We start from the raw sequence: 15,358 nt of genomic DNA on the forward strand, positions 1-15,358 counted from the left end.
AGGGAATATTTTGAAGGGAAGACAAAAGTAAACAACCCTCGATAGGTGGCATCAGAAAGTCAAGGTGGAGGCGGGGCAAATAGAGCCAACCCGGGAGAAGAAAGGTATCAAAACTTAAAACAAAATTAGAATTAAGTTTAGTATAAGGTTAGATTAAACATATTTTTTGTGTGTCTGCATCGTAATCCAAGTTCATTTAAATTTGCTTATGTTATGTTATGAGAGCGTTGCTGTGCAAAAAAACTGTCTAATTTTAGTACTATTAAACACATTTTAGTATTATTAAACCACTCGTTATTTGTGACTTTGTTAATAGATGTCGAATTAGAAAAAATAAAAATATTTTTCCAATCCAATATCCTGTTTTGGGTGTTTTTTCAGAGGGTTGGAACAAATTAATTTGTTTTTAGTTCATTTCTATGGGAAACGTTCGTTTGAGTTACGAGAAAATCGACATACGAGCTCAGTCCCGGAACGAATTAAGATCGTATCTCGAGGCACCACTGTACTATTTTTCTTTCCACCGAATGCTAATACTAGCGATGCAACTCCTTAACTTTTTCAAGTCATTAAGCAGTAAATGAAAGCTTGCCGTATTAACTGATAAAAAGGAAATAATTGGAATAAAACAGTGTAATTTCAAGTCATTTTGTCCATTTGGGCGACTCCTTGAGTCCGCCACGGTTGGCTTTGATGTCTCTAAAGCCGCAGAATTCTTTTGTTGTCCTTTTTTTTCTGTCTAGGATGCCTTCAAACACCCTCACCCAATTATTTTAACGCACCAAAGACAAAGCATGTTTTGTACTTTGCCCATCCTTTGATAAAAGCCCTGCTATTGTTTTGCCTAGTAGAGTTAAATGGTATATACGTATACTGATAATACATACAATAAAATGTACGTAAATATGAACATAGCAAGCTAAAGTTATCTTGAGTTAAGTTAAATTTTGTTTAGCGTTTTTATCTGTTTTGAAATAAATGACCGTATCGGCCGCATTGTCTTGCGTCATGACGTTATGGCGCCATGGCGTTATGGTGTTATATGTTTCGTCTTTTGTCACCTTGCAGTTTCGTGCATGTCAAGTCTAATTTGTGCGCATATAAGCCGTACTTTTGATTCAGTCATCATTTTTTTGAGCGAAAAATACGGCCTATATGCGAGAAAATACGGTAAATAGAATCAGTCTAAAAAAAATGATGCCAGAAAATCCATGAAAGAAATCCCAGAACTTTTGAGATAGGACTGTTTTCGTGCATCTTAGGGTAGCGCTGTTTTGGTTAGCAAGGACGTTCCAATGCGCTTCTGTTCTCTCGGAGTGTTTATGCTTATGTAATATCCAAAACTAAAATTAGCTCTTGGTCAAAGCGAGCTAACGGAAATCTGCATCTCTCACGTGCGTGTTATTTTTTTCTTTATTTTTTTTAACCTGACTAAGCTCGGCTTTTATGCACCCGGTCCTCACCTGGCTGCCGCTGTCAGGTCAAGTGACGTCACACGTGAACACACAACTAATGTGAGGCGCCACTGGCTACGAGGGTGCGCGCTAAAACGCACTTATGCACATGTACGCCATGGCAACAATGTAGCAGCTGAGCTGAGCTCACGGATGACAGTTCATGCTGATGCGGCCCACCATGAACTAGTTTAGTCCGGTTAAGATGACAATGCTTTAGGGCAGTGTTTCCCCAACCGTTTTCAAGCGGCGGCACGCTTTTTGCATTACAGAAATCTCAGGTTATTAAAAATGTAGAGCAGACATGGCCACGATAAATGAAAAAACGCAAAGTAGGGTCACCCCTATTAAAAATAAATAAATAATAACAATCTTTTTTTTTGACTTCAGCGCTGAGTCCTAGTAGCAAGCGGAGAAAATGGGAGTGGCTTCGGCGGGCGAGTTTCAGCGAGGATTTTCACATTTTTATGAACTTACAAAAAATAAATAATATAAAAAAAATTAGCCCAGAAAAAAATCCGACCCCTATTAAAAAAAATAAAATAATAATAATATTTTTTTTTACTTCAGCGCTGAGTCCTAGTAGCAAGCGGAGGAAATGGGAGTGGCTTCGGCTTGTGAGTTTCAGCGTGGATTTTCACATTTTAATGAACTTACAAAAAAAATAAAAATAATTAGCCCAGAAAAAAATCCGCAATGTAGCGAGGCCGCGAAAGTTGAAGCCGCGATATTTGAGGGATTACTGTAAAAAGTCATTCTTCTCAAATTTTTATCAACAGGAATCAAAGAAAAACTAATTCCGATATCGTATTTTTCACACCGACCTTAATTCGCCAAAAGTTGAAGTTCGCCAACCGGGAACAACTTGCAATGTATCCATTTTATTCTTATCATTTTATGAATTTTTCTCCCAAGATGATTTCAATCTCTTAATATTACACAAACATGAGTTTCGTGTTCACACATTCTTTCTGTTATTTAATACCCATAAAACTAAACAACTTCAGGTTGGCGTTACATTAAAAATAAGCAACAAAACGACGTTAATCTTGTAATATTACAATCTGAATTTTGCAATATCACTAGAGTTGACCCAATTTGAATATTTTGGCAAAATGTGTGGTTCCCAACGTCACTCGTTTTAATTCCTCGGGACAATCACTCACGTATTTCATATTTAATGTTCGTAAACTAGGATTTTCAAGTGGAAATGTGTAGTTTACTTTTGTAAAATCTGGTGTGGTCAAATGAACTTGAGCCCTGTCTGGTAAAATGTCGCCATCTGTTTCATATTTTCTGTTTATATAACCTGGAATAGTCTAGTTTCTCAGACTATAGACTATTCTATTCTAACACGGGTATTATTTCGTATCAAAAACCTCCCTAAACGTATGCAATTTAAAGGGTTTGATTTTAATATTCGAGATTTTGCCTGACTGGACACCCTTTATAGAAGTTTCCGTTTTCCCAGAGCACGAGTCCTACAAAAAGTAGGACTGTCCTACTCTCCCTCCATTAGACAAACGTCAAGGGACGGCGTCCTGTCCAGTCAAACTGTAAGTAAGACAAAACGATGCACTTTAGTGGGACGACTTGAACGCGAGTGGGATCGTTAAAGAGACAGACAGAGCGTGTGTAGGAGAGAAATGCTTGTCCCCCATCTGTCATATAGTTTTCAATTTAAAACTCCGCTTCTCACTGCGGTCCAACGCTGATGGGGTAATGAGCAAAAATGAATAGATTAAATTTGCGCCTTGATATGAAAATGGAAAGAAAAAAAAAATCCAATGAGCAAAGTCAATTTCCAAATAAGATGACATCTGTTCGCGCCTTTTACTGCAGTACCGTACTTTTGTATGGCGGAACAGCCTTGACTCGGCATTAAGTTCAGAGGGAGGACAGACGAGATGGGTCTCGTGATTGACAGTGGGGCGAAATGAAGATGTTCAAAATCAAAGGAAAGACTTAACAAGTAGCTGTGACTGGTTGTTTAGTATATGAGATTAGAACTTTTTTTCATCCCATTTTTGGGAAATTTCCTTGGTTGCAGTAGCAAGACAGACACAGAAGACATTGTAGACCTAGGTGAAAAACTGGAGCCACACACATCAAGTCCACAAGGTGGGGGACCTTCTGCAGACTGAGGTTAAATGTGCAGAATAACTTAAAAAAAAATGATTTTTTTTTAACGTGACCTTAACCTTAACGATTGTTAAATGAGCCAGAGATGCATGTTCAAAAAAAGAGTGATTATTGTGGTGGTCACATTTGAAATGAAGCTGTTCAAAATCAAAGGAAAGATTTAACAAGAAGCTGTGACTGGTTGTTTAGTATATTAGATTATAAAAAAAAAATTGTAGCGTGTTTAGGAAATTTCACAGACACAGAAGACATTGTAGACCTAGGTAAAAAAAACTGGAGCCAAAAACATCAAGTCCACAAGGTGGGCACTTTTTGCAGACTGAGGTTAAATATGCAGAATTTTTTTTAAATTAATTTTAAATTTTAACGTGACCTTCACGATTGTTAAATGAGTCAGAGATGCATGTTAAAAAAAGTGATTATTGTGGTGGGCACATTTAAAATGAAGCTGTTCAAAATCAAAGGAAAGACTTAACAAGTAGCTATGACTGGTTGTTTAGTATATTAGATTAGAACTTTATTTCATCCTGTGTTCGGGAAATTTCCTTGGTTGCAGTAGCAAGACAGACACAGAAGACATTGTAGACCTAGGTAAAAAAAACAGGAGCCACAAGACCTTCTGCAGACTGAGGTTAAATATGCACAATCACATTTTTAATTTATAATGTGACCTTAACAATTGTTAGATGAGTCAGAGATGCATGTTCAAAAAAAGAGTATTAGTGAGTATTGTTTGGCGATTGAGCACCCCCGCAAGACAGTAAATTATTTCGGCCAGTTTTGAACCTGGAAAAGACTAATTCTCTTACTTTCTTCAGGAAAATGTAATCCAAATGCCTGTCACACTGGCTAGCGAAAAAAGGGCACCGGGTGAACGACACCCCCTTGTAAGCCGTGTTCTTAAATCTACTGTATCATTATTGTATCAGTTGTCTGGCTGTCACAGTCACCACGCTCTGCCCCAGATTCGAGTTCTCCTCCCCCGGACGGAAGCTTCATGTAAACATGTTAAGACAGAATGACAACTCTTGACGGACTGACAGGAGCACAAGGACGAAGAACCGGAGACTTGAAGACAAGGGAGGAGGCTCATTGACAAGAAGAGGCGAACGCCGGAGGCGGAGTGAGCGAGCGAGCGAGGGTGAGAAACCGAGTGAGGACCACGCAGATGTTCCTCAATGTGGCTAATCTGCATGCTAATAAGTAAGCAGAAAACTAATCAACTGCTACAGTTCTGCCTGTCACACGCTTTCTAGAGCTCACAAGTACACGTACAGTTTTTTTTTATGTGCGTAGTTTAAAGACTTCTTGTGGGTAGTAATGAGTGAGCGCCATCTGTCCACGCTTCCTCCATTTTGTTTTTAAACTGGAGCAGCACTCTGCTTTGGAGATGATGGGATGGATGTTTTGACATTTTTTTGTAGTGAAAGTGCGGCTTGGCAAAAAACTAAGTGGTCTGGCTCGTTAGAGGGTTTTATTTGAAATGATTAACATTGATTTTTGTGCTAATGATTGAAGGGATCTTTGTGAGAAATGTATAATTGTCTTTTAATTTTTTTGATATTTAAAAAAATATTTTTTTAAATTTTAACATATACTTGTGATTTGAATTTATAAGGATGTTCATTGTTTAGTGTTAATTTTCTTTTTTAAAGGATCAGATGGGAATTCAGATTTGGAAATGTAGTCAATTTTTGATTTATTTAATAAAAAACAGCACATATAAAAATATTAAGGTAAATATGTAAAATTGTAGCCGAGGGCTATTTTTCATCTTTAAACATCACATAAAATATCATTTGAAATGATTTACATTGATTTTGTGCTAACAATTGAAGGGATCTTTGTGAGAAATGAATTGAATTGTCATCATATAAGTATAATTATCTTTTTAATTATTTATTTATATTTAAAAAAATGACATATTTGTGATTTGCAGTTATAAAAATGTTCATTTTTTAGTGTTAATTTTCTTTTTTAAATGATTAGATGGGTACATTTGAAATTTGGTTGGGAAATTTAGTTAATTTTTGATTTATTTAAATAAAAAACGCACGTATTAATAAACATATATTCATGTTAATGAACATATAAATGTAAATATGTAAGTATGTACATTTATTTAATGTTTGATTTATTTAAGCACATGTTAATGAACATATTTATATTCATGTTAATGAACATATATATGTAAATATGTAAGTATGTACATTTATTTAATGTTTGATTTATTTAAGCACATGTTAATGAACATATTTATATTCATGTTAATGAACATATCAATGTAAATATGTAAGATTGTAGCTAATTCTCATCTTTAAACATCACATAAAACATCATTTTTGGCCTTCATATTTATTAAAATGGTTGCACGTATTATTCTGACGAGAAAGTGCACCGGATTATAACATTGTTAAAGTCCTTTATTAATTAATCTATTTTATTTATGTGTTTGTTGACTGTTGAATTTGTGCTCATTAAAAACAAACTGAAGACAAGTCCAAAAATTGGGGCTAACAAATAAAACAAAACAAGTATGCATTATATTATACGATTCATTTCATGAGGTTGTTTTATAAAATCCAATACAAGTTTATTGGCTTCCGTGCTTTAAAACGGTAAACTAAAATTTGGCCCCGTTATCCAGTTGTAGTGGATGAGCTCACATTCGCACACTCTGATTGGCTGGCAACCACTTTCAGGTTTAGTGATAGCATACCTGTCAACTTATAAGTCTTTCCTGTATTTTATACGTTTTTTGATCATTTCTAATAGTGTACGCCACGTGTCAAAGTGGCGGCCCGGGGGCCAAATCTGGCCCGCCGCATCATTTTGTGTGGCCCGGGAAAGTAAATGATGAGTGCTGACTTTCTGTTTTAGGATCAAATTCAAATGAAGAGTATAGATGTATATTAAATTTCCTGATTGATCGCTTAATAAGGGGAATCGCAATCATTAATAAGGGGAGCAATTGGCCGAGGTTTACAAGTACGTGATAGGTAAGCGTATTAATCTGTTTTTAACTTCGGGTCTGTCAAATCTGCGTTTTGTCGAGATGAAAACAAGCGGACTGTTCTGCGGAATCATGTTCTAAAAATATGCACGTAGCAAAACGTGGCCTGACAGGAGATGTTCCCTTATCATTTAACGCAGTCCTTCTCAGTACGCCGAGCCATTATTAAAATGGCAGCGGAGTCATCCATCTCCGTTGGCTCGGCTGTCTGAGGCCGCCGCCGTGTCCTTTAGCGTCTCGAACGCGGGTAACCGTCACGGGCGGTGAAGGACCGCCGTCCTCAATGGCGTCATATCCAAGTGGTTGAACATCGTTGAGGCCATTGGGAGGCGTCTTTCAAAGACAATCTACTCCGCCAGACGTGATTTGATTGCTTCCAATATTCGGAAGGTAACGAAAAGGCCGGGGCGAGAACCCGTGATTAAAAAAGACAGACGGCCTGGCATTTTAGGAATTGTAGATTATTCGGGGGGTTTGAAAGCTTCGGGAAGACTTCAATGTTATTTCCGGATATGAAATTTGAATGTTATTTCCGGATATGAAATTTGAAGGACAGGTCATAAAAGATGCTGAAATATAGGAATCAACCCCCAAAAAGTGAGCCTGAAAACCACAACAGGTTTTAAGGACAAACATGTGGTGCAGGTTTTATGCGGGTGATACCAATTTTCCTCGCAATATACTGAACAAATGGTCTACGCTGAACAATGAAACAGTTTTGTTTTCATTACTTTGTCGGTTGAGCGAGTTTGATGACTTGCCGTAAAACAAACTCCAATTCAAGTCCACAACATCTTAAAATTTGATGATTCATCTTAGAATATCCATAATATTGTCCTTTAATTATGATTTAAATAACAAATCAGGAGCGGTGATCTACGTTTACTATAGACGTAACTAAAGCTGCCGTTTTTTTCCGATGGGTTCTACGCAGTTCTAGATTAGATGACTTTATTCATTATGTATTCGGGAAATTTCATTGTCACAGTAGCAAGAGGGTGAGAATACAGACACAGGACATTTGTGTGCATCATTTTGGGAATATTTTGAAGGGAAGACAAAAGCAAACAACCCTCGATAGGTTGCATCTGAAAGTCAGGGTGGAGGCGGGGCTAATAGAGCCAACCCGGGACAAGAAAGGTATTAAAATTTAAAACAAAATTAGAATTAAGTTTAGTCTAAAGTTAGATTAAACATGTTTTTGAGTGTCTGCATCGTAATCCAAGTTTATTTAAATTTGTTTATGTTATGTTACGAGCGCGTTGCCATGCAAAAAGTCTCTCTCCTCTCCCCTCCGTCTAATTTTAATACTATTAAACCACTAGTCATTTGTTACTTTTCTTAATCGATGGTGAATTAGAACAAATAAAAATATTTTTCCAATCCAATATCCTGTTTTGGGTGTTTTTTTCAGATGGTTGGAACGAATTAATTTGTTTTTAGTTCATTCCTATGAGAAACGTTCATTTGAGTTATGAGTAAATCGACATACCAGCTCAGTCCCGGAACAAATTAAGCTCGTATCTCGAGGTATCACTATACATAAATATACATATACATACATACACAGTTTTCAGCCATGACCTGATGATGTGTGTGAGTTCTTGCTAGCACACACACACACATAGATAGACACACATATACACAAACATACACACACAGCCCTCCCAAAAGACAAGTGAACAACTGTTCAGCAACTGTGCCGCAGAACAAAAAAGGAGGAACCATGCTCTTTTCCGACTAATGAGCAACGCGGAGTGACAGATTACAGCGAGCATGGCTCTTTCCTCCCCCCACCGAAACCACGAAGCTTCCTTCTTTCCTTTTGCGGGACTGTTTATCGCTCTCCTCACGTTGCCAGGTAGCAAAAATATGACTTGAAAAGAAACCGTCTCGATGCTACGGAGGGATAAAAAGAAAAAAAAATAGGCTAGAAACTGATTTGTTTTCATCGTTGGATGTCACGTTCAAAGCGCGTGTAAAAGATATCGTCACGTGATTAATATATCTGATGATTATCGAGGTTTTGTAAAAAGAAAGGGAAATAAATACAACAAAATGGGAGGAGGATTTTGTGTTCATGCAACTTTTAACGAGGAAAAAGTCTGCTATCAAATCAGTAAAGTTTTTGATTTGACACGTGATAACATTTGTAAGCTTCAGGAAGATCGTTTAAAAATGGCAGGCTTTTTTTTTATCCGGCCCAAACCGGATAATGTCATCTGACATAAATGGATCGGAAAGATTATTTCTTTGAGATAGGGCTCATCCCAAAAATGTATTTTCGCCATGCTTCACTTTGGACATATTTTATTGTGTTACAGGTGAAAGGAATTGCAAAAAAAGAGGAAATTATTATTATTATATTATTAGAATTGTTTGTGGAATGTTGAAGGGGAAAAACTTGTTTGTCAAAATTTGGAATAAGGCTGTCAAAAAAATGGCGTGAATTGAAGAACTGTGAATATTATCTGAGTTTTCCCACTTATTTATGTTGACTACTTATTTATTATGTTGAGTACTTATTTATTACTTTTTTTGATGACTTATTTATTATGATTCTATATTGATTATTGATCTGTTGGTTTGTTTGTTGTTGTTATTTGTGCACTTTGTGCAGAAGCTTTAAATCTTATTATAATTTTATTTTTCCTTTACTTATTTTTATATATATTTATATATATAATTTTACTTTATACTCTTTAACAAAAGAAATGTTAAGACCAACCGTATGTATACATGTGTATATATGTATATATATATATATATATATATGTGTATATATATGTATCCGTATGTATATGTATGTGTATATATGTGTGTGTGTATATATATGTATGTTTGTATATGTATATATGTGTATATATATATATATATATGTATGTTTGTATATGTATATATGTGTGTGTATATATATGTATGTTTGTATATGTATGTGTATATATATGTGTGTGTGTATATATATATATATGTTTGTATATGTATATATGTGTGTGTATATATATGTATGTTTGTATATGTATATATGTGTGTATATATATATATATATGTATGTTTGTATATGTATATATGTGTATATATGTGTGTATATATATATATATATATGTATGTTTGTATATGTATATATATGTGTGTGTGTATATATATGTATGTTTGTATATGTATATATGTGTGTATATATATATATATATTTCATTTCAGCAACACGCTTATTAACTTACGTCTTACCTATCTATTTATGTCAAAAATGTCTTTTTCTGTGTCTGTATTCTCACCCTCTTGCTACTGTGACAGTGAAATTTCCCGAATACGGGATGAATAAAGTTATCCAATCTAATCTAATACTTGTATAATGACAATAAAATAATTTAATTCAACTCAATTCAATGCCGCACAATAACATTTGAATATCCCTCCAAGAATAATCATGACGTGAGAGCATATTTGGCTGCTGTTGACATTTCTAAAAAAGCTTGAACCAATAAATGCGATTTGGATGCAAGCGAAATCAAACCTAAGCGGCCCCCAACGCACCCCCCAACGCACCCCGGAGCGTAGCCTCTTCCTCGGCTCACACGAGGGAGGACTGGAGCGTTAAGGAGCTCCGGGGCTGGGAATGGAAATTACAGACGCTAAATAATAGTCAACGCCATCTGCTCATTGCACATTGAAGCGAGGGTGGGGGATAGATAGTTCCTTCACTTCCCAACACATCTCATTTTCTCAACCGCTTTATCCTCATTAGGGTTGCGGGGGTGCTAGAGCCAATCCCAGCGGTCTTCGGGCCAGAGGCGGGGGACACCCTGAATCGGTGGCCGGCCAATCGCAGGGAACGAGGAGACAAACAACCAGTCACAGTAATAGCAGGGGCAATTTAGAGTGTCCAATCAGCCTAGCATGCATGTTTTTGGAATGTGGGAGGAAACCGGAGTACCCGGAGGAAATCCACGCAGGCCTGGGTTGAACATGCAAACTCCACACAGGTGGACGTGAACCTGGATTTGAACCCACGACCCCAGAGCTGCGAGACCGACGCGCTTACCACTCGCTCCACCAGTTCCTACAGTTAAATTATTCTATCTAATTGAATGGGGAGTAAAAAAAAAAAAAAATGAAATGATGAAAAATATTCAAATAGCAGTGCGAATTTCCTCAATAACACTTTTAAAGGACGGATGATTTTTTTTTTGCTAGGAAGCGACTTACCCATGACTTTCACAAAGTAGGCGTCGGCTTCAAAATTGTTCTTCAAGGCGTGGATGAGCAGCTCTCGTTTGCCCTCCACTTGGTTCACCACCAGCATGTCCAGTATGCCCTGCACAGTAAACATTCCATTGGACGGCTGAATTTGGCAACCCTGGGCGGTGCAACCCCCCCAAAAAATTACCCCCCCCCCCAAATTTTTTTCCATTGTAACTGGTAGTTTTAAAAGCTATGAAAATGTTTCTGTGCGTGTGAATACTAATTGGCTGCCAAGCCTCCCTGTCAAAATGGATTGGACGTCTACCAACGTCAATGGCACGGAAACATGTCAGCCGTCCCAGTTGAAATGAAATGGGCGTCTGTATCTGTGACGGGTGAAATAAAATGGAAAAATACAATTTTAGGGTTTTATTGGGGGTGTATTTAAAAAAAAACATTTTATTCCATTGTAAATGTATTTATTTATAACCTTTATGAATACAAAAAAAATAGTTTAATTAATTTCAGGTCAGGTAGACCACCAAATTTTGTGAATGTGGAAGACAGGTTTATTTATAAGAGGTTATAATTTTATTTTATTTTAAAAGACCAAAAATAGCCACTTGTCCTATTAATAGGGGGGATTTGATGCTAATTTCCATAAGCGTGGGAGTGTGCATTACATTGTACATTAGCATTAAGCTAGCAAAAGCTAATAAAATGCATTCCCTACTTTAATTGTTAGTTTAAAGCCAACCAACTGGAATTAAAGTGCTTTTTTAAGCACATTTGGCCATCTGCCAAACCGCCGTAAAATTTGCATCCTCTACCAAGTTTGGGCGATAAAATATGTCATATCTGATCATGGAGATTAACTGACATATTTTGTTAATCTCAGATCAGGAGCCAAAAATCAGTCCGCCCTCTTTTTAATCATCTTTGTCGTTTCTCTGGGAAAATTCAAACTGCTCCACATTTGTTCTGAGTTTTCCAGGAATGAAAAAAAAAACAATAAAAAATTAGAATAAACTCTTTAAATCCCATAAATGCATCTACAATTAATTTCTCAAGTGAGGACATATTCTTCCAATTTCCTGCCCTTACTTAGAAAATGAACAGTAATCATGAAACTGATAAAAAGCATAATTATGCAGAGCTGGAATGAAGTGTGTGTTTGTGTGTGTGTGTGTGTGTGTGTATGTGTGTAGCCCGCGAGCACAATGACAAGAAATGGTTGTCTCGTATTCGACAAACAACAGCTGGCTTGGAAGTCGCCTCGTGGAGTTGAAACTGCAGTTGCGATGCCCTAAACGAAGACACGCACACCCGAAGAAAACCACTAACACACACACTTCCGCTAAGAACGGACGGACACACACACACTCACACACACACAAACACACGGGCAAAAGCAGAAAAGACAAACCCGTACGCAGCTCAAGTATTAATTTGAGGCCGGGCAAGAAAGTCATTTTTGTTGACGAGTTGTGGAAAAAGCTTAAAACGTAATCCACTTTTCTGCTGTAGGAGGGAAGCACATATTCTGGATTTCTTCTTCTTATTTATTCCCCATCTGTCGTCAAATTCTTCAATAAGACAGTTGGTGAATTCCTGTTGGGTTGGGGGTAATTTTGAGGTTGCTTGTTAACTCATTTGCATGCCTGTCGATCTCAGCCAATTGCTTACCTGATTGGTGATTGCAATTCCCTTTATTAAGCGATAAAGAAACGTACAAATGGAAATATTGCATTTATTGTGTAATGTCTTTACGAGCACTGGGCGGAGCGTTGCATTTTTTCATTTTTTTTTCTTGTTAGTCAGTGCGAATGGCGGAGCTTGTTCGCTAATATGAGAGGAGTATATACTACTTCTCATTGGCATGTGGTCGTGCGTTATTCTATTGTGAGGACATTTGTGTGCATCATTTTTGGAATATTTTGAAGGGAAGACAAAAGCAAACAACCCTTGATAGGTTGCATCTGAAAGTCAGGGTGGAGGCGGAGCCAATAGAGCCAACCCGGGAGAAGAAAGGTATCAAAATGTCAAACAAAAATTAGAATTAAGTTTAGCGTAAGGTTAGATTCAACTTATTTTTGAGTGTGTCTGCATCGTAATCCAAGTTCATTTCAATTTGTTTACGTTATGTTACGAGCACGTTGCCATGCAAAAAAATCCGTCTAATTTTAGTACTATAAAAAAATACATTTTTGTTCAATTAAACCACTAGTTATTTGTTACTTTATTAATAGATGGCGAATTAGAACAAATAAAAATGTTTTTCCAATCCAAAATCCTATTTTTGGTGTTTTTTCAGAGGGTTGGAACCAATTAATGTGTTTATGTTATGTTACGAGCGCGTTGCCGTGCAAAAAAAGGCAAATTTTAGTACTAAAACATTTTAGTACAATTAAATCACTAGCTATTTGTTACTTTGTTAATAGATGGCGAATTAGAACAAAAAAATCCAATACAATATCCTGTTTTGGGCGTTTTTTTCCAGAGAGTTGGAACGAATTAATTAGTTTTCAGTTCATTTCTATGGGAAACGTTCATTTGACTTACGAGTAAATCGACATACGAGCTCAGTCCCGGAACGAATTAAGCTCCTATCTCGAGGTACCAGTGTATTATTATTACTTTTTAATTGGGTTGACCCAACTTCCCAATTTTTCGATGATGGCGGCCATTTCTGGTCTACATTAACCGCAATATTCGAGGGATTACTGTATAGTGAAAAGGGATTAGTGCCGAAATGTGGAAGACGCGATCAGTTCTACAAAAAAACGTAATTAAAAAAATGTGATCTTCTACTCACGTCTTCGTAGATGTCAAAGAAGGTGGCCATGGTGGCGTTGGGAATGGCCCCCAGGTCCGACTGTTCCCAGTGGATGCGGAACATCCGGCCCACGCTCTGGCAGGACGGAGTGGAGCTGGAGCAAGGGATGTTCTCCAATAGGAAGGCCTGCTGAGCACTGGGAACGACAACGCAAGATCACGTCAATGACGCTTTAGAGCAGGGGTCGGGAACCTTTTTGACGAAGAGAGCCACAAACAATTCCTATTTTCCAATGTTATTCCTTGTGAGCCATACTATGAATTTAAAAGTCAAAATACATACATGTAAACAAGTGCCTTTTCAATTTTTTTTTGTAATTTCACCACTTTTAAAGGGGAAAAAACTGAATATTTTTTAAAAGATTCTTATGCTGTTGCTAATCAATGAGAGGATGCATTCTAGAAGAGTCTACTGCAATAAAAATGAAGATTAAAGCAGTTCTAGATGTAATATCTCATTTCTGTCACCAGCGATTTCCATATTTTAGCTCACAGGTTAGCAAAGAGCCAGATGCACCCATCCAAAGAGCCACATGTGGCTCCCGAGCCATAGGTTCCCTACCCCTGCTTTAGAGGGAAGATCAACGACGGGAATTTCATGGTTGTTCGCGAAAGCGAAAACAAATGTCATTTGGAGTCATTTTTTTTGTTATTCCTGTTTAGTCTTCACTGCAAAAAATATGGATTTCTTTCGGTCGCCATTTGACGTCAATTCTCCGGGGACTTTGAAATTCTTCCTCCGTGGGAATAACGCACGAAAAGAGCACAACACGTTAAAAATAGAACATCACGTTGAAAGGTTTGGAGACGACGACTCGCTTTGGCTGACGGTGTCTTTCAGTCTGGGAATATTTTTCTGGGATGAAATGTGGAATAATTCGCAGTTTTAGAGGACGATAACCATCTTTGCGCTTTGAAAAAAACTCGAGAAATAAACAACAGCTATGCTACTATGCTAAGCTAACCCATTTAAAGACTGAAAGGCACAGTCATTGTACGTTAGGAGCAAAAAAATGTAAAGTATCGGACTGTAGTTGAGTAGAGAAATCTATTTTCAAAGTGCAGACCAGCTCGATTAATGGCCGTAATGTTTTAAACAGATGACTTTAATTGTTTGGAGATAATTAGGAGCCTAAGTAGGCAATTATTCATGCTAAAGAGCTGACCATCCTTACTGTTTTTTAATGAAGTACAGACAACCTTGGAGAGAAAACTAAGCGGGGCTTCAGACTAACTTTTTATTTTAGTTTTTGCACTGGTAAGAGAGAGCAGATCATATTTATTAAATTAAATTTAAATTAGTTTAGAGCAATTTGTGCAGAAATTTAAGAAATGTCAAGTGTGACCTACGCATAAATCGTTTCTCACTCAACAATCCATTAATGTAATCTAATGTAATGTAATCTAATGTAATCTAATGTAATGTAATCTAATGTAATGTGATGTATTATAATGTAATGTAATCTAATGTAATGTGATGTATTATAATGTAATGTAATCTAATGTAATGTAATCTATTGTAATGTAATCTATTGTAATGTAATATAATGTAATGTAATATAATGTACTGTAATCTAATGTAATGTAATCTAATGTAATGTAATCTAATGTAATCTAATGTAATGTAATCTAATGTAATGTAATCTAATGTAATGTAATCTAATGTAATGTAATCTAATGTAATGTAATCTAATGTAATGTAATCTAATCTAATGTAATCTAATGTAATTGA

At 36.7% G+C, this 15,358-nt stretch overlaps 1 protein-coding gene across 1 annotated transcript in view; it reads right to left on the reverse strand.

The window, feature by feature from the left end:
• The window catches only part of itfg1 (integrin alpha FG-GAP repeat containing 1), a 98,909-nt gene that overhangs the window by 22,060 nt on the left and 61,491 nt on the right, over positions 1 to 15,358 (reverse strand). Inside the window, exons 11-12 of the mRNA XM_077622911.1 lie at positions 13,607 to 13,763; positions 10,816 to 10,924 (exon numbers count right to left, since the gene is read on the reverse strand). Of these exons, the coding sequence (XP_077479037.1) occupies positions 10,816 to 10,924; positions 13,607 to 13,763 (266 nt within the window). The remainder of the gene's footprint in view (positions 1 to 10,815; positions 10,925 to 13,606; positions 13,764 to 15,358) is intronic.

This window comes from Stigmatopora argus, chromosome 2 (genome assembly GCF_051989625.1).
Source record: "Stigmatopora argus isolate UIUO_Sarg chromosome 2, RoL_Sarg_1.0, whole genome shotgun sequence".
In the NCBI taxonomy this organism is placed as follows: Eukaryota; Metazoa; Chordata; class Actinopteri; order Syngnathiformes; family Syngnathidae; genus Stigmatopora; species Stigmatopora argus.